The sequence below is a fragment of the Pinus tabuliformis genome, chromosome 3_2 (genome assembly GCF_031772625.1).
Source record: "Pinus tabuliformis cultivar Carrire ecotype Pingquan chromosome 3_2, CPIR1, whole genome shotgun sequence".
Classification (NCBI taxonomy): Eukaryota; Viridiplantae; Streptophyta; class Pinopsida; order Pinales; family Pinaceae; genus Pinus; species Pinus tabuliformis.
Genome location: NC_142302.1, coordinates 628,498,894 through 628,517,721, shown reverse-complemented (window position 1 = coordinate 628,517,721; position 18,828 = coordinate 628,498,894). Strand labels below are relative to the sequence as shown.

At 36.8% G+C, this 18,828-nt stretch overlaps 1 protein-coding gene across 1 annotated transcript in view; it reads right to left on the bottom strand.

The window, feature by feature from the left end:
• The window catches only part of LOC149182196 (polyphosphatidylinositol phosphatase), a 170,515-nt gene that overhangs the window by 64,766 nt on the left and 86,921 nt on the right, over positions 1 to 18,828 (bottom strand). The window contains exon 4 of the mRNA XM_089416799.1: positions 17,907 to 18,050. Coding sequence (XP_089272925.1) covers positions 17,907 to 18,050 — 144 coding nt within the window. The remainder of the gene's footprint in view (positions 1 to 17,906; positions 18,051 to 18,828) is intronic.

Here is an 18,828-nt window from a genome sequence, read left to right as displayed (position 1 = left end):
AAACCCAAATGATTCTTCTTCTATTAGATTTATTCAATTGTTCAACAGAGTACAGAGAGAGAGAGAATGAGAATGAGAATGAATAGTCACCAATGTCTAATCAACTTGTAGTTGAAGTGTTCTTGCTCTTTGCTTGAAGATGTCCTTCTCTTGATCAAATCTTGTCCTTCACACTTGCTCCAGCTCTTCCCTTGCTCTTGTTGAATAGTGTAACTAGGTTCGGTCTTCATAATGACAAATAATTGTGATTTTTGTAAATAATGTAAAGAAGAAAAATAAAATTATTATTATGCTTGCTTCATGGGTTTCATCAGCAAGGGATTTTATTTTTAGATGGCTCCCATTGTGAGCCTTTAGGCTTTTAAAAGTCAAAAGGAGTCAATGTCATGTATGAAGAACTTATAGGATTGTCAAGCAACCCTCCAAGACAAGCGCAAGTCTCTCCTCTTCAAGTTGGCCTCTAGACGAAGTGAAGATCTCATGTCGGCCTTACCTTATGGAGACACATCTATTCACATTCACATGTCGGCTTATAAGACAAAAACTATAAATCTGTGTGAAGGGTCCTCGCATTAGGCCAGTGAGAAGTTCGGATGTCTCTGTGGTTTTGGATGGACAGTGGTAGAGTGAAGTTCAAAGATGTATCTCTGAGATTTTGGGTGACAATTACAGTGAAGCAGTTCAGATTACTTCTGAGATTCGAATGACCAGTTCAGAAGGAAGTTTCGGGGTCACACAGTTTGGTGAAAGCTACAAATCGGATCTCTCTGAAGTGTGAATAGAATCACAGTCAAGAGTTTGGATCTATCTGAATTCAGTGATAAAATGCAGAGATAAGTTCGAATAGGTGATGAAGGAAAAGCGAAGAAGTTTAAGGGCTAACCACATGAACACCAGTTCGGATTTCAGAGGGAAAGTTTAGGTGTCACAATAGAAGATCACAGATCAAACAAGGGTATAATGTTACCACAATTTGGTGCTACGTATAAGCTATAATCCAATGCTTTGACTCGGTTTAAGATCCCTCATAGTTTCGATGTTATCTCCTCAATGCAATCCTTGGTTTTTGGTGTCATCGTAGTAAGATGATCTCCGAGATAAGGCTCATCGTACATCAAAAGAGTAACATCTGCTAGATATGGATATGCAAAGATCCTCAAGATTCTCTGATGGAATTTTCATTAAAAGGTTCACCAACCTAGAGAGGAAGCAAGTGTTGGGATGATGGTATGATGACATAAGAGATGAAGCAGATCAAGGGGTTGAAGCTCTTTTCAATCAATGAAGTTGTTGAAAGAAGCCTAAATGACCTAAAGGTAAATGAGGTATGTATGTTTGTATTCATAAAGTCATGTTGTATGGTTGCAAGTAACATGGATCACTGCTCTATCTTGAGAAGCATGATCAAAGAAAAGGAGTCTCCTCCTATGAAAGGATGTCGGAAGGCAAGGGTCACACTAGATGAAATCAACATAATATGTCCTCATATGAAAATGAGGTGGTTGACAGTAATTAGAGGAACTCTGATTGAAAGTTCCCGGAAATAAAATATGTGAAGAAAGAAAGGAAGAGATCATAGACTATGCAACCATGGAAGAAGACATTCAACATTCGATACCAAGAAGATTTGACTAGGAGATCTCCCAGAAAGATATGAAGACTCTGATGGAAGTCTGAAAAAGATGGAGACTCTTGACAATGGATATCTTTAAGAGATATGTCAACATGTATGCAAGATGTTGATGCAAACTAGAAGATGTCATGATGAAAGACCATCACAAAGGTAATTTTGATTTAAGTGTTCATTTCTTATTTTTGAAAAAATATCTGGATGGGTTTATGCAAGTCTGCCAAGGGAAGAACTGTGGATGTCTTCCAAGAGGACCATATAGAAGGATGTAAGATCCTTCCAGAAAATATGGCATGAAAAAGGCAGCATGACATGAAGCAAGCCCAGATGTAGACTGATGGATCACTTTCTGATAAAAGGAATTATGACATGATTGACTCATGAATGAAAGTGATGGATGGTCTGTGCCCTATAGACAAATCAGGATCTAATTTGGCAAATCCTGCAACTTTGCCACATAATTTCTTAAAGTTAATTTCCATAGGAGTATGCATGGACTTACATTCTACCATAGCAAATATTTCAAGAAGCTTAACAACATATTTTCCTTGAGAAAGATAAATTTCACCAGGTCTTTGCCAGACCTCTAGACCTAGAAAGTAATGCATCAAACCAAGGTCTTTCATTTCAAATTCAGAAGCTAACTCCCTCTTACACTAGAGGATAAGAGGTTCTCCTCCTGTCAAGAATAAATCATCAACATACAATACCAAAATCAAAGGTATACCTTGGACTGTCTTGAAGTAGAGGTTGGGGTTCACACTGCTTCTTACAAAGCCAAGCTTTATCAGGTAGCTATCAATGCAAGCATACCAAGCTCTTGGAGCTTGCTTCAACCAATATAAAGCTTTCTTCAGTCTGCATACATGAGTTTCCCTGTCATGCTCTTCAAAGCCTTATGGTTGTTCCACAAATACCTCTTCCTTTAGGAAGCCATGCAAGAAAGCAGTTTTCACATCCATTCGTTGAAGAGTCCATCCCTAGCAAGTAGCTAAGGCAACAATAGATCAAATAGTAATATATCGAACTGCAGGTGCAAAAATATCATCATAATCTATTCTGTCTTTCTAAGAGAAGCCTCTAGCTACAAATCTAGCCTTATATTTTTCAATACTACCATCTGCACCATGTTAAATCTTAAACAAACATTTGGAAGTGACAACAGATTTACCTTGACGTCTAGGAACCACTTCACAGACATCATTCTTGATGATGGACTCGTATTCTTCAATCATGGCATCTTTCCAGACTTTTTCTTTTGCAGCTTCTTCAAAGGTGCATGGTTCTGCCTTAATGATGTTGCTCATGGCAGTGACATACCCTTGAAACCGACTTGGCTTCTTACTTTCTCTGAAAGTTCCTCTTAGAGCAACATGTTGTTCAACATATTACAAGGTATCTTGCAACAATAGTGGTCTCTTTCTTGTAGGAGGATCATGTGGTGGAGGATCTGGAGGATCAATGGAACCCATTAGATTATCAACAAGTTTATTCTCAGGTTCCAGCTCAGACTCAGATGCAGCCTCTTTTTCATTAATGGCTTGTCTTTCAGCAATGGCAGGAGGAGAGTCTCTTTCTTTTCGAAGAGCTGCATCTTCATCAAATATTCAGTCTCTGCTAAAATCTATAGTTTTTTTGACCAGTTACATAAATTCTATAAGCTTTTGAATTATCACAATAACCAACAAATGTACCTTTCTTACCTGCAGCTTCCAGTTTGTTCATTTTCTCTTTTGGCACATGGAAGTATACAGGGCAGCCAAAGATTCTCAAATGACTCACCTAAGGCCTTTTACTAGTGAAGACTTCTTCAAAAGTCTTAATGTTTAAGGTCTTGTTACCCAACATTTTGTGGGTGATATCCCTAGAAGAAAAAATTTCTCCAAGATGGTCCTCGGCCGGCAACCCCTTGTAGCCCCAGCTAAGCTCATTGTGCCCTTTCTCCACCACTTGAGCCAGCGATGTGGTCCCTCACCCATTTGCCATGATCGTATGTTTGAAGGTGGGACTCCCGAACCTAAAGGTACACCTTGTCATGTGGTAATTCAGTGTTGTAGTTTGCTTATCATGGACACTTCTGGGCATGGATTAATGGTGGGATTCAGTGGAAAGAATGGGTTAGGTTTGTGCCCTTGTCCCCTAGACCCCTTTTGGATATTAACCTTGCATTCTAGTCCCATGTGATCTCTTTTACTGGCCATTTGGCTTTAGGGATGGTATTTCATGAGAAATCTCGATTTTGAATGCGTGGCCTCGCTCCCTTATCCACTTATATTGCCTCCTTTTCACTCATTGTTACCCCATTCATCATTTCTCCCACCTGGGTCCACATAGAGTTAGCTTGCCCCTTCCCCTTGCCCACTCCTTGGCATAAGCCTGGAATGATGCCCCAGAGGTTGATGCAGCTGAAAGGAAAGATAAAGGCATATTTGAACACATTTAACAAAAAAATGTACCACAAAATGCAAAAGATGGTCGGGACAAACACATTTAGCACGTGGGCAAAAGCCAATTCATGAGCTCTATCCAATCATCATGGCCATCACTCTAGTTCCTACAGGTTCTATGAGCCTCCTTCATCATATAGGAACCCATGAATGTCCCAAGTATTCATTGTTATATCTTAAGCATCATGCTCTTACCCCTTGAGCCCAGAGCAGTTAATCAAAGTAAATCATAAAAAAGACAAAAGGCATATAAATAAGGGTGGAAAAATCAAAGTCGGGGCACCTCATGTACCACGATTGCTCCCTCCTATACATTATAAACCCAAATGTGGGCTTCCCTTTTATTAGCTACCCTTGCACCCCAGCATGCAGCCCAGGGTTGCCCCTTCTCATCCCCTACTTCGTTCAACTATCTGTCACATGCCACTACCTTTTGAAGGATGTACCTTGAACATATTATCCCCTTTAGAAGTAGAAACCATCTAATACAATACTTGGTTAACCCCATTTGGAATTTAGGAGACATTGGCATATCCTGAAGCCCATTATGGAAGGGCAGGCCATTATGAAGTCCCCACCTGTGGTCCATGGTTGGTAAGCTCATTTACTCGATTTCCCTAATGACTTGTTGTATTGGAAGGAAAGGGAACACATTGGATCTTATGTAGGATCGCAAATGGTCTCCATCTTGGGTTTGGTCTCCCCATACGGGGTCTTAATCCTCCAAAGGGCTATATTGGCACATGTAGGGTGTGTGTTGAAAGCCATGGGCCTCCACAACAGTAAACAGTACTCCATGGATCCCCGAGCATGTTCAGATATTGCTTGAGATTCACCTATTGGATGAGGAAGATGCACCTGGTTCACCTTTCCCTAGCCAGCCCCACAGATGTACCATCCACTTGGAAGCTGACCCAAGACTAGTAGGATGATGTGGCATCACCCACATCATCACAGCGCTTGCAGATGATCTACAGGCATCTTCAACTCATTTGGAGACCCATGAGGTTGTTATTGTGCCCCCGCACCCACTGGGAATACCACAAGTTTATTGTTTGGAGAACAAGGGGCCAACCCCTTGTCCATCACTTTTGAGGGTCATATTCTTCATTATGGCACCTATGGACCTCATCAAGCCTCTTGGAGGGCCCTACGACATATATTATTCATCATTTGACCTCTTAAGAGGCTTATTCTTTCATTTGTGAGCTAGTTTAGTGGGTTTGTCACCAAAAGTTCGATTATTAGCACATTATTTTATTTTTGGGGCTTACGTAGGCCAAGGAGGTTAATTTGAACTCCTCATTAGTGTATAAATACAAGTGAGATGAGTTCATTATCTAATCATCACTTTGGATTGGATTTCTTCTCTCTCTTGAGAATGTCGCACTTTTTCTTATTGGATGAATTGGAGCCTTATGCATGAATTTTGATGTGTGGATTTGGTCTATCTTATCTTGGAGTTTCTCTCTTGTCAAAATGTGGATGGTTGAATATATTCTATTACATGTAAGTACATACTTTTAATGTTATTCTTGTTTTACTTTGTCATATACATTGGATTGGGATTTTCGCTATTCTTAGGGCTAATTGCTACATGCATTTACTCCTTTAAATTGTGGAATTTTGTCTCTATTATAGCATCTCTCAATGTATAGGCCATGTAATGTGAACGAAATCTCCTAGAGGTAATTCTATCAACAAATTGATCTTGATAAGCCATCACCTTTTTGTGCATTGAAGTATAAAAGCTGCAAGATTGCTTCTCTTTGACTTAGAAGGCTAGCGAAGTAGTCTTGAGGCCTCCTTGACCAAGAACATCGTATTCATCATAGACTCCATTCTCCCAAGACTAAGGCACTGATCTACTAGAAGGTGGTCACCTTAAACCAACTTCTTTCACCTTTTCCTGGCTCTAGCCAAGTTGGGTCACCTAGGGCATCATTTTCCCGATGAACTAGCCCTCCAAAAAGATTGGTCTCCTAGCCCCGTCTGCGTTGCTATTTTCTCAAGACCTCCTCCAAATTTGAAGCCATTCTGACGATGGAGTTGTGAGAAAAGCCAAGCCCTAGCTCCGAGATCAAACTTGGCCCTAGCATCCCTAAAGGCTAGCACCTTATTAGATCAATTCAACACCTTTAAGTGAATATTCTTTCTTTGATCCTTTCCCCTATCTTATCTAGGCTAAGGACACCATTGGTTGCTAAACTCCTTCCTCCTGACCTAGACTGGTTCCACTTGGTCCCGTGTGGTCCCGTTTTTTTTAAAAGAAAATTCTTCAAGAACCATCCAAAATACCAATTTCAACAAGGATTTTAGGGATTGGAAAACTCCTTCACAAGTCATATCTCATATACCTAACCCTCAAATCATCCCTTCCTTCTCCTAGAAGACATTGTACTTTGCTTAGAAAGCAAGCAAGCTCTATTTTCCAAACTCTTTTGGAAAGGGATTATTTGGATCACTACACATCCATTCATTGATTTATCCTTCATCGGTGACTCCATAATATATTGGGTCTCCTCCCATCAGTGAAAGTTTGTAAATAGAAAAGACCCTTTGCAGAGGTGACAATGGGCTAAGTCTCCATTTGTTGCCCTTGGTCTAACATTTTCCCTTTAGGGATCCCCTATAGGTCCCCTGCTAGTTTGAGCGGTAACAGGTCTGATGAGGAATTATGTTTTGCACATAAACAACAACATTTGCAGCTTCTCCCCACAGAAACTTCGGTAGCTTTTGATCATGCAACATGGCTCTGACTGCTTCCATAATGGGTTCTATTCTTCCTCTCAACCACACCATTTTGTTGCGGATTGTACTGCACAGTGGTTTCTTTCTTTATTCTGGCATCTTTACAAAAATCATTAAAATCATTGGAGGTGAAATCTCCCCCATGATCAAATCTAAAAGCTTTGATCAGCTTTCCAGTTTGATTTTCAATCAGAGCTTTGAAATCTTTGAGCATGTCAAATTCTTCCCCTTTATTTTTCAAAAACAATATCCATGTCTTGCGAGAAAAATCATGAAATACAAGTAGCCACCAAAAGAAGTAACAGGCATAGGTCCACAAAAATCCAAATGTATGAGTTGAAGTACCTGACTAGCTTTTATTCTACTTGAAGGGAATGGTCCCCTTGCACATCCTGGGCAAACTCTTTCATGATCCATTCTAATCTCAAGCATTCCAAAAACCATCTTCCTTACATGAGGTAGGGCTTTAAAGTGTAGGTGAGCAAAATTTTGTGTCAAAGCTCACACTGAAAATTGGTATCATGGACCAATGCATGAATGGGTTTACCATTGACTTTGTAAAGCCCTTCACATCTTGATCCAAGAGTGAAGGCTTCTCTCATACTTGAGTTCAAAGGCCAAGTTAGAACTTTTCCATTAATAAAAGCAACTTTCATTCATTTATCTTCTAGAGTAGATATGGATACAAGATTCTTTTTCAAACCAGGTACATACAAAACTTCTTGCAAAAAAATAGATTTGTCATCATCTAACTGAAATGAAACTGAACCATAACTTTTAATTTGGTGAGTAGAATTATCTCCAAGGATAATATTTAAATTAGTCTCCCTCTCAACTAGATTAGAGAGTGTTTCTTTGTAACCAGTAAAATGTTTGGAAGCACCACTATCAACTAACTAGCTATCAAATGAATCTGTAGAAGAAGAACTGGAAAGAGAAGAAACAAGAAAATATTTTGATTTCTTGTTTCCTTAGGATGGTCTTTTCTTTGATTTTCATAAGTGTTTTTTCTATAATCAGACTTGTTTTTTAATCTAGTTGTTCTTCTTCTTTCTTTACAGTCATGACCAAAGTGACCATGCTTTTGACAGTTAAAGCATCTAACTTTTGACATGTCTAGATTCGTTTTATTTGATTTGAAAGCATATTTCTTTTTATTACCTTTCTTTCTCTTGTCATATGCTAAAAAAGAAATAGGTTCCCTTCTTCATTATGTGAAATTTTCCCTCTGGAGATCATTCTGGCCTCCTCTTGGATACACTTTCCCAAAAGGTCATCAAATGTGGGAATAGTGTTGATATTGCTGATGGTGGTGATAAAAGTCTCTCAAATAGAAGAAAGGCCTCCAAGCGCAATCAACACCATTTCTTTGTCAGGTACAACTTCACCAATTGTTGATAGTTGATTCTTGATTTTGGTTATTCTCAAGAAGTATGCTTGAACTGTCTCTCTTCTGTTCATCTTGATATTCTTCAGCCTATTCTTCAAGGCAATAATCTGGTTCAAGTTACTAATTGCAAACATGCCAATTATTTTGTCATACATTTCTTTAGCTTTCTTCAAACCGGAAACATAAGTAATGAGATGATCACTAAGAGAATTAAGGATAATATTGCTAGCTTTGATTTCACCCATTTCATATTTGAATTTGACAGCAACACTTGCATTTTCTAGTGGATCGGCTAAGGCGTCTTCAACATACTCCAGAACTTCATGTTCTTCAAGAGTGATATCTAGCCTTGCTTTCCATGGACCAAAGTTTGACGCACCATTCAGCTTCTCCTTTACATTGAAATAGGATGAAGTCATCCTGATCATAAAACTTTGGCAGCAAGTGGGATCTCTTTAGGTGATCTCTGGTCTCCTTGGACTTGTCTTCACCAAGGCTAGGATACCATGTTAAAAATCTGAAAGTTCTATGCAGAAATTTAAAAAAAAAAATGCAAAGACTTGAAAGTTCTATGCAGAAATTTAAAAAAAAAATGCAAAAACTTGAAAGTTCTATGCAAATAATAGAATGTACTTGCAGAAAATCGAATGTACTTTGTAGAAAACTGAATGGAACTAAATGTACTTTGCAGAAAGTTGAAAGTACATTGCAAAAAACTAAATGTGATTCGGAAAAAGTTGAACGTACTTCGCAAAAAACTAAATGTGCTTTGCAAAAAGTTGAATGTACTTCGCAAAAAACTGAATGTACTTTGCAAAAAATTGAATGTTCTATGTTGTTACAATTACTTATAATGCATATTTCTTCTTCACAACTTTTCAGATCAACAACTATGGATAGAACATAAACTTAGGGATCATATGAAGACAGCCAAGCACAAATATAAGACACTAAGAATTAGGTGCAATGACCAGGGAAAAACCACAAAGGGAAGACCCAAATGATTCTTCTTCTATTTGACTTCTTCAACACTGAGAATTAGATGCAATGACCAAGGCAAAACCACAAAGGGAAGACCCAAATGATTCTTCTTCTATTAGATTTCTTCAAATGTTTAGCACAGTATAGAGAGAGAGATAATGAAATGAATAAAGTCACTAATGTTTGATCAACTTATAGCTAAAGTGTTATTGCTCTTTGCTTGAAGATCCCCTTCTCTTGATCAAATCTTGTCCTTCACACTTGCTCCAACTCTTCCCTTGCTCTTACTTTTTATTTGTTCTCACACTTCTCATGCACACACTCAACACTAGCTCCATTCTTCACAATGAACATGCTACTCTCAACTCTCACTTGCTCTTGCTTAAATAGATGAGAAAGGAGAGGAGTTACATAATGAATTCATGCCTTGAGCCAATAAGAGGAGAATCAAATTCCATGAAGGAGGAGTTACTTGAAGAGAAATATAACTCATCCCAATAATATAAAGAGAGGTACACTTGTCTTGAGAAGTTACAATTCGAATTAGGGAGTGAGAGAGTTACACTTAGACATGAGAGAATATTTGGTGAGAGTTACAAATTGAATTGAATGAGGGAGTTACAAGTGCATTTAATGAGGAGGAGTTACACTTTTGTCATACAATGAATTGGTGAGAGAGAGTTACATTCTCTTAAGTGTGGAGTTACTATTTTATTCCAAGAGTGAGGTTTGATCTGCCAAGTAAGAGATTCTCAATTTAATTTACTTATTCCATGAGAGAATTCGTTTTTATTAATGCATTAAAGGTGAATGACTTTAGATTATTTTATAAATAATAATATCATAATAATAATAATAATAATACTAGTAAAGATAAAAATGTTAATTCTTGACTTGTATAATCATGATTGATTTGATTTTAAAGTGGATTCCATATGTCTAGATCATCCTTGATCTTTTAAACATGACTTACTATTTTTCGGAAGTCACTTCCAAATTGAAATGTGACTTACTATTCTTGGAATGTCATATTAGAATTGTCAGAAATGAAATTTTATCATCAATGTTTCAAACAACACTGAAAGATATGAATTCTTCTAGGAGAAATTCATCCCTGAGTTGCCAAATTTTAACATGAAATCCATCGAGATTTCCTCCTACTTTTGATTTGGGATATGTAAAGGGTGAAGTAATCCAAGGGTTAGCACGTTCTCATTTTATTTCTTTGACAAACATCACATTCGGCGACAAATTTTTGAATATCCTTACTCATCCCCTTCCAATAGAATGATTGATGAGTATTATAGTATGTTTTGAAGAATCCAACATGTCTTGTTATTGGCGAACTATGTGTTTCCCTTAAAACCTTCATTTTAAATTTGGAGGATGGGATTAGATAAATTCTACCTTTATACCATAATATATCATTTTTCCATTCAAAGTTTGGATTTTGATCCACATTTTTTATTATAGAACAAGAGTCTGGATCTTTGGCATATTCAATTCGAATCTCATCTAACCAGTCAGGAACTACTACTAACGTTGTGCATGATGTTATGTGTTCATCTCTTCGTGAAAGTTCATTGGCGACTATGTTATCCTTCCCCTTTTATGTAATATTTCCATGTCAAACATGGAGAGTTTCTCCATCCATTTCTATTGTTCTGTAGATAATGTCTTTTGTTGTAACAAGAATTGAAGACTATTGTGATCTGTACAAATTGAGAATTTGCTTCCCAAGAGGTATTGACATCATTTATTCAATGCATGTACGATGGCAAGAATTTCTTATGATAAGTAGACTTCAAGCTTTCCCTTTTGTTGAGCTTTCAACTTTCAAAAGCTATTGGGTGGTTGTCTTGCATTAATATTGCTCCAATTTTGAACCTCGAAGCATCACATTCTACCACAAAAGGCTCGGAAAAAATCTGGGGTTGCTAGTACTGGAGCAGATGGCATTACTTATTTTAATGTCTCAAAGCATTCTTCTGCTTTGTTATCCCATTGAAAGGCATTTTTCTTTAACAACTTTGATAGGGGTGCAATCAAGTGCACATAGTTTTTGATAAATCTTCTATAATATCTTGTTAATCCCAAAAACCCATTTTTCTTTAACAAGTTTGATAGGGCTGCAATCAAGTGCGCATAGTTTTTGATAAATATTCTATAATATCTTGTTAATCCCAAAAACCCTCTTAGTTTCGATATATTTTTTTTGTAATTTTTTTTTTAATTATTACTATTATTCTTTTAATATATATATACTCTTTCCCAACAAATATGTCAGAGCACTCGGCAAAGGAAACATATCAGGGAAAGGAACTAGTTGTCTCAAACAATCCCTCAGGTTGGATAGACATTCAAAAGAGGAAAGGCAAGAAAGACAAGCCAATGTATAACCCTGGAGCCTCTCCAAGAAGGAAAACGTAATGTTGTGTAGCGTGATTAGGGAAAGATTGACGTATAGTGATGTGATGTAATTCAATTTTGATGAATCAATAGAATTGGTACACTTATAGAATATATATATATTCTCTTTTTATAATATATTTTGACCTTTTTTTAACTCTTTGTTATTCCATATATATATATATATATATATATATATCTGTATGTATGTATGTATATTTTTCCCTCGTTAATGGCCAAGGTCTAGAATTTTTTTTTTAATGTAATGACCAAAAGTCAACTTCAACTTTTAGTGGCCAAAGGCCAAAATCGGACCAACTGGCAAGTTGTAAGAGAAACTCCAAAATCTTTGAATATGCAGTAAAAAGTTGGCCAATGGTCGAGATCGAAAAATGCGGCTCAGATACCAATGTAACAAACAAAGCTCATTTATGCTCTGATACCACTGTAGCAAAAGAATGCAAATATGTTGAAAATATATATATATAATTTATTATTGACAAGCAAATTGATGGTTACATGCTCTCATGAAGATGTGCCTAAATAGGCATTGACTAGTCACGAGAGTTTGAATGGTCGTGTCTATTGACTTTCCATTCATAACTAATTATTTATTAATGTTTATTTGTTAATTAATTATTTATTTAAGTTATTATTTAATTTATTTGTTTATTCGTAACATTAAGGCTTCCATTTAGGGCTTATTGAAGGCTTGTCATTCCTTTTCGTTGATCATATATATTTTACAAGCCTTTTTTGGTCTTATATGCCTATGTATGCCACTCTTGTTGCATATTTCTCAAACCCTAGGCTATAAGCACCCTTGGTAGATTCCTTGTAGGGCACATTGTTCCTTATTTCATCGGATTGAGCCTTGGTCTTACTCTGAGTACCCCATGTAAGCCTGTTAAAATTGTCACCTTTGAGCTATTTCCTTGGAATATCTATTAGGTGACTAAATAGCGAGAAGTATCCCTTGTGGTGAAACTCCACTAAAGAGCAGGAGGTGGAGTGTTGTGGTAACAATGGGCCTCCACCTCACTATTGTCCCTTGGTCTAGATATTGTTTATGAGACCTCTCAAAAGACCTGCTAGATTTTGAGGAAACACAGCCAAACCAAAGAAAAGTAGAGTGAAGTGGCTAAGGCTTGACTGTAGCTAAAGCGACCCCGAGTTGACATGGGTGAGGTGTCTTCAAGTGTAGTTACATAAGGACAAAGTGGAGGAAAAGGAACCAATGTGCACTAGATAGCTGAGAGGTCACTTTGGTGATCTGTAGTTTGGTTTGTAAGTGAGGATGGAATAAAGGGGAAAGAAGTGCACATGAGGAATGGTAGTATAGTTAATTGGAATTAGGAGAAGAGTGGAGTGAGGTGGACATGCACACGAATGGAAGTGAAGAGGACTAGATAAAGCAAGAGTAAAATTAGGGAGGACTGACTAATGGAAGATGTTATGCACACTAGACAAGGGAGGGAGTCTTGAGTGGAGTGAAGCGAATGAAGGAAGGAAAACTAATGCACACTAGTACCTTTCACATGGTGGATCAAGTTAGGTAGAAGTCAAGGAGGATGAAGCGGACACATACAATAGTTAAGATTCTCTTCACTAGGAATGAGAACAAGGAGAAGATGCCATGGACCTAGTTGAGTGGAGAGAAACTCGAAGTGACTAGAGCAAAACTAATGTAAAGTCCCTCTCACTCCAATCCATTGTAGAGACACCTCAATCAATTGTTACTAACTCACAGTTGACTCATCCCAATGCCACCTCACACTCTTGCCCATGCATGCAGCCCCAAACAATTCCAAAGATCACCTAGTTGACCCATGCAGTTTACACTCACCACCCTATCACTTGTGCATTCAGATCAGTGTTACTTGGGAGAGGGAGCGACATTTTCAGAAGCTCTCAGTTTGGGAGCGAATCCCGAAGCTTTTTTATATATATATATATATATATATATATATATATATTATATTTTGATACATATATGTCAACAAAAACATGTAGAATAATGAATTAGATATAAAAAACATAGATTGAACCATATAACAACAATCATCTAGAAGTTATAATCTTCATCAACCACGTCCACAAGTTAGTAACAAAGTTACATACAACATATTGAGTCTCATGATTCATCAATCTTAAAGTTTCAAGCTTTCAAAATTCAATATATAACATTTATCATCATTGATCACCAAAGTTGTACTTGTAAGCTAAGTGTAACCATTACAACAAATAATATCTAACATGAAATGAAACAACTTTCAACTTTCATGAAGCATCATATTCATAATTCATTACTAATGAGTTATAATTGCCAACTTCAAACTCAAATTGTCATATATTGTTTAAAAAAATATCATAATAAATATGAAAGAGTCAATAGTTATAAAAACTACTAGAAACTAGAAAAGACAAGTAAATCTATTATCTATTTCTTATGCTTGGGCCTCTTGCCAGCACGAGAAATGTCTAATTTTTTAGTCTTGTTGGAAATCAGGATCTTTGTCATTAATATCACCCTCTAAGAATTAATATCCAGAGGTATCTTTGTCATTACCTCTATATCTGTATAGGGATCTTTGTCATTAATATCACCTTCTAAGCATTAACATAAGATAGAAAAAGCATACCATGTCAAGTCAAGATTTTGTTTGAGTGATATGTACATTTTTAGGAGGGTCATGATAGAGGAGTTTGACAACCAATGTCACTAACATCAAGGTACATACAGGGATTGGTGCTCTTGATTAAATACGAGTTCCATACCCTAATACATGAGAAAATTCAATGGAAACATTGCAATCCCCCAGTCCTGAAATCCTGAAAAACTGATAAGTCTGCTGGATTTTGAATGAAATCTAAAATTCTACTTTCTCCATATGAAATCCAGTGAGGTCGGAACCACTCTCAAACATCCTGAGTCATTTCATGGTAATGTTAAAAATTTAAGTAAAAGGACATCCTTTTACTTTAATAATTTAACATTACCATGAATAGCATATCAATACTAGGGCCATAGGCTTGATCATTAAGCTGCCCCACTCAAAACTTATTTGTTTCTTTGAAAAAGAATTGCATTTTGAACATTACTGCAAAAAAGGCTAAACGCTCCCGAAAAGGTAGGGAGCGAAATTTTTTTTAGGGAGCGCGCTCCTGACCTGCTCCCGAGTCGCTCCCGCCCAGAGCGCGGATTAGGAGCGGAATCGAGGGGGAGGGGGGGGCTCCCCCGCAACACTGATCCAGATCTTGCCATTTGTCCGTCCCAGATGCTATCACATATCACTCATGCAAGTCTACTACTAAAAATAGCAAATTGTCTGCATGTCCCATTGAAAGCCCATGGATGCAGCCAGAATATTTGTAGTGGCCTAGCTGCAGTAACCTTTGAGTTGAAAAAAAGAAAATTCATATTAACGTAATATGTAAAGCTAGAGTATGTTTGAAATATTCAAATTAAACCCAGTCAAATTTATTTGAATTCGCTCCAAAGTCATGTATGATTACTGAGATCAATATATACTATATACTATAAGCTCAGACTCCTATCTACTTCTAATGCACAAACTAGGTGTTGAATTTGTAACTATGGTAGATCTTCATAATGTACATGTGGTCACTTGATGTAATTGTATTTATCATTGTAAAGCATATTTATAAATGCTTGATTCAAAAGAAAATTTATTTTGAGTCAAAGTCCCATTGCGACTTTTAAAATATGTAAATTTGAATTTTTGAAATGAAAATTTTGGCTCCAAAAGTGACAAGTCGGCTTCCCTCCAAGTCAAGTCGGCCTTGGCCAAGAGACACGTCCATTCACCCTAGACAGACTACTATATAAAGGCAGCTCGAGCTCCACAATTTGGCAATTCACATTCACACACAAGACAGTTTCTGGGCAAGTGAGCGAAGAAGAAGGACACGTAAAGAAGGCTGAGTTTTCTCTCTCCTCTCTCTCTAGCAACTCGCACGTGTGAAGTAATCTCTCTCTCTGTGGTTCGCATTTTTCTGGGACAACAATTGCAGGGGCCGAAATTTCTAGATTACTAGGGCAATTGTTGCAAAGCCGAAATTATGGGGCAATTGGCTAGTGCAAGAAGGCCGAAATTTTGAAGTGCAGGATCAGATTGGGGGACTTGACTTGGAAGAGAAGACCAGGTTTGACCATAGGTCTAGGTGTGTTTTTCATTGAACAAGAATAATTTCTCTTTGAAAAGGTTGTTGGATTTTTCCCCGTAGCGGGTTTCCCCAGGGTAAATCTCGTCTTCTCTTGTGTGTTGTGATCTCTATTGTTCTACTATTCTTTATGGTTGAATTTCTGAAGTATAATTGCTTAATGATTTACTGAAATAAGCTAAAAGAAAATCTACATCAAAAGTAATTATCAGAATTTCAGAAATATTGTGCTAACCCTAATTACACTAAGAAAATCAACACTAGATCTGCCAGGAAATAGGAGGTTAATTTTGTTTTGCTAATAAACAATCATGTGACAGGCCTAATTTTATTTTTAGTGTAACAAATATAGAAGAAAAAAGATGAGGATGTAATCCAAGTACGACCCATTTTGGGGAGAGTGTGATATCTGAAGCATTGAGACAGCTTATGCCTGAACAAAAGAATTCTCATTATCCTTGGACCTTTAAATGTCTTTTTCTTCTTCCTATGGGTCCTTTTGGGGTTTAACTCCCTTGAAAGTTGTCAGATTGCCTACCTTAGGACTGAGCTGCATGGGGTCAACCTCGCTGCAAGACATATCAATATGCAGTCAGAACCTGGTCTGCTTGCATTCATTTATGGATTTTCTACCTGTTTTTTTAATTCTTGTAACAGTGTAAGAAGACTTTAGCCATAGTCTGACATTTCTGTATTATCTACAAACATAGGTAAAGATCTGTTTTCAAGTTGGAATGATTACTATACATGTAACTCCTCTTTCTTTTTTAATGTTGTACGTTGATGGTTTTAGAACAAAAAAAATCAGCTTCAATTTCAAAATGTGTAAGTGGGTGAAAGAGAACAATTTAATAATTTTCTAGCCTTCAACTCACACTTGTAGGTTCTTGGCTATTTTTTATTGTGCTTCCAGACATTGCAACAAATGGACCACATATAGAACTGGAATATTTGGAGCAAAATCATCAAGGACAAAATAAATATGATGATTCATGAAAATACCTGACAGAAAACTTCCCATTCCTAATATATTAATGTAGTGGGCTCCACAATGAGCTCTGCTCCCTGTGAAGAAAATAACTTGAAAGTTCTTACAAAGGCAACTTGAATAGTTTGGTTGACTTGTAGCAGGTTCAGATCATTCATTCTCTTCATTTTCAGCATTCCTTGTCCAACCTAAGACCTTGATATGACAAGTACAAACCCTATTAGATTTAACCCTGTATACACTGGTTCATTCCCTACCAAGATTTTTAGTTACATTCACATCTCTTTTCATTGTTTCAAAGATGGAAATACAAAGACTGTAATGGATCATTCAGTTCATTTCTATCATGTCATTATCAGGTCTACTCCCTATAAATCTTCAAGAAATTACAGACTGATACTTCTGACCATATTTCCCAGATAACCATAGCCATATATCACTCTGAAGTTTGAATTATAAATATGCCAATTATTCCTGACAGTTAAAAAAGTCCAGTTCAATGTGCTGGTTTTGACATCTACCATTCTTTTGCTCCAGGCCCTGTTATGATCTCTAGAGTATAATTTTAGACAGAGACATAGATGGACAAATTTTAAGAGGGAATAGACATGAGCAATGAACAATTAACTAATTATAGCTAAAACATTGGTTGTGAATAAACTGATTAAAATTCTATTAAATGTTGAAGTAGCCTACACTCTTGGAAATATTATTACATACATATGTTGGGGCATAGAATTTAATAATCTTTCAGAATTTAACATTAGCTGTTGTGCAGAAACTGCAGGTTCAAACTTCGATTTCAAAGCTCATGTACCTGACTGCACCATATCTACCAAGACAGAATGCTAGCTACACAGCTCAAGAAAACCTGAATACCACACCACAATCACTATACATAAGCCCTAACATGAGCCTTTTTCTATGAAGGCACTAGAATGGGATGATGACAGTGAAAAAGTTCATGGCTCATTACCAACCAAATCGAAGATTTTATAATCAAGGAAGAATAATAATATATAAATTATGGACATTTTTTATTTCTTAATGATTTGAAGAGGGTAAGAAAAACAACCTTTATGAACATAGATATAACTCAAAACTAGGAAACAATAACAAGCTTACAATGTAAGACTTGATCCTTTGAAGCATCAAGTTGTTTCGTGAGTAGTCGCCTGGGATATGCATCACAACAGCATTGCTGGGAACAGCAGGAAAGTTGCTAGCAGGATCAGTCAAAATAAAAATATTACTTCTGGGCATTGCTACCTGTAAAGGCAATTCATAAAATAATCAAGGTTAAGTACTTTCTTTGCAATAAGTCATAAATCAATTTCCCATCACAACTGAAGCAGTTTTTCAGTGCACTGCCTTGTCATGAATCTATTTCTATGCAGAAAATCAATGTTCTCAATGACATAGAAGCAATAAAGGCATTCCTTCAGTCTCTATTTACAGATTACAACAAATCAAATGTATGCGCACCCTAAAAAGGAGCAAAAAAATTACAATACAACATTCTGATTCAAGAGAGATGCTGCAAATATGCAAAAAATATGGATATATATCTGAATATATCCGAGATAATATCAAAAAAAACAAGAGAAAAACTAAGGCTATGGATTATTATGATCATAAGTTAACCTTCAACTATTTAGGCAATAAACTTTGCCTTACCTTCTTGCAGTCAATCTAGGAGTATTTTTTGACCATTTTCCAGCACAATGCCTTATCATGCATCACCTTGTTGATATGAAGGGTCTAATCATCACATTTGTCCACTGCCAACATTATTTGCAATTTTATATTGTTGAGAAATCTATAGTGCTATAGTTAGGATGATTTCTCTTAAACTTGATAACTGCTGGTGATGACTTTTACTTTTTCTTACTTATTAGCTTCTTCTCTTAGCATTATGTTATTCTTATCATCAAACAGCTACAGCAACAAGAAGATCAACAGTACACAGAAACACAGGATATAGGCTGCAAGCCAGGGCCAAAACCTCTCCACATGAGAGGAAAACCCACAAATCTCCTCTTCTTAT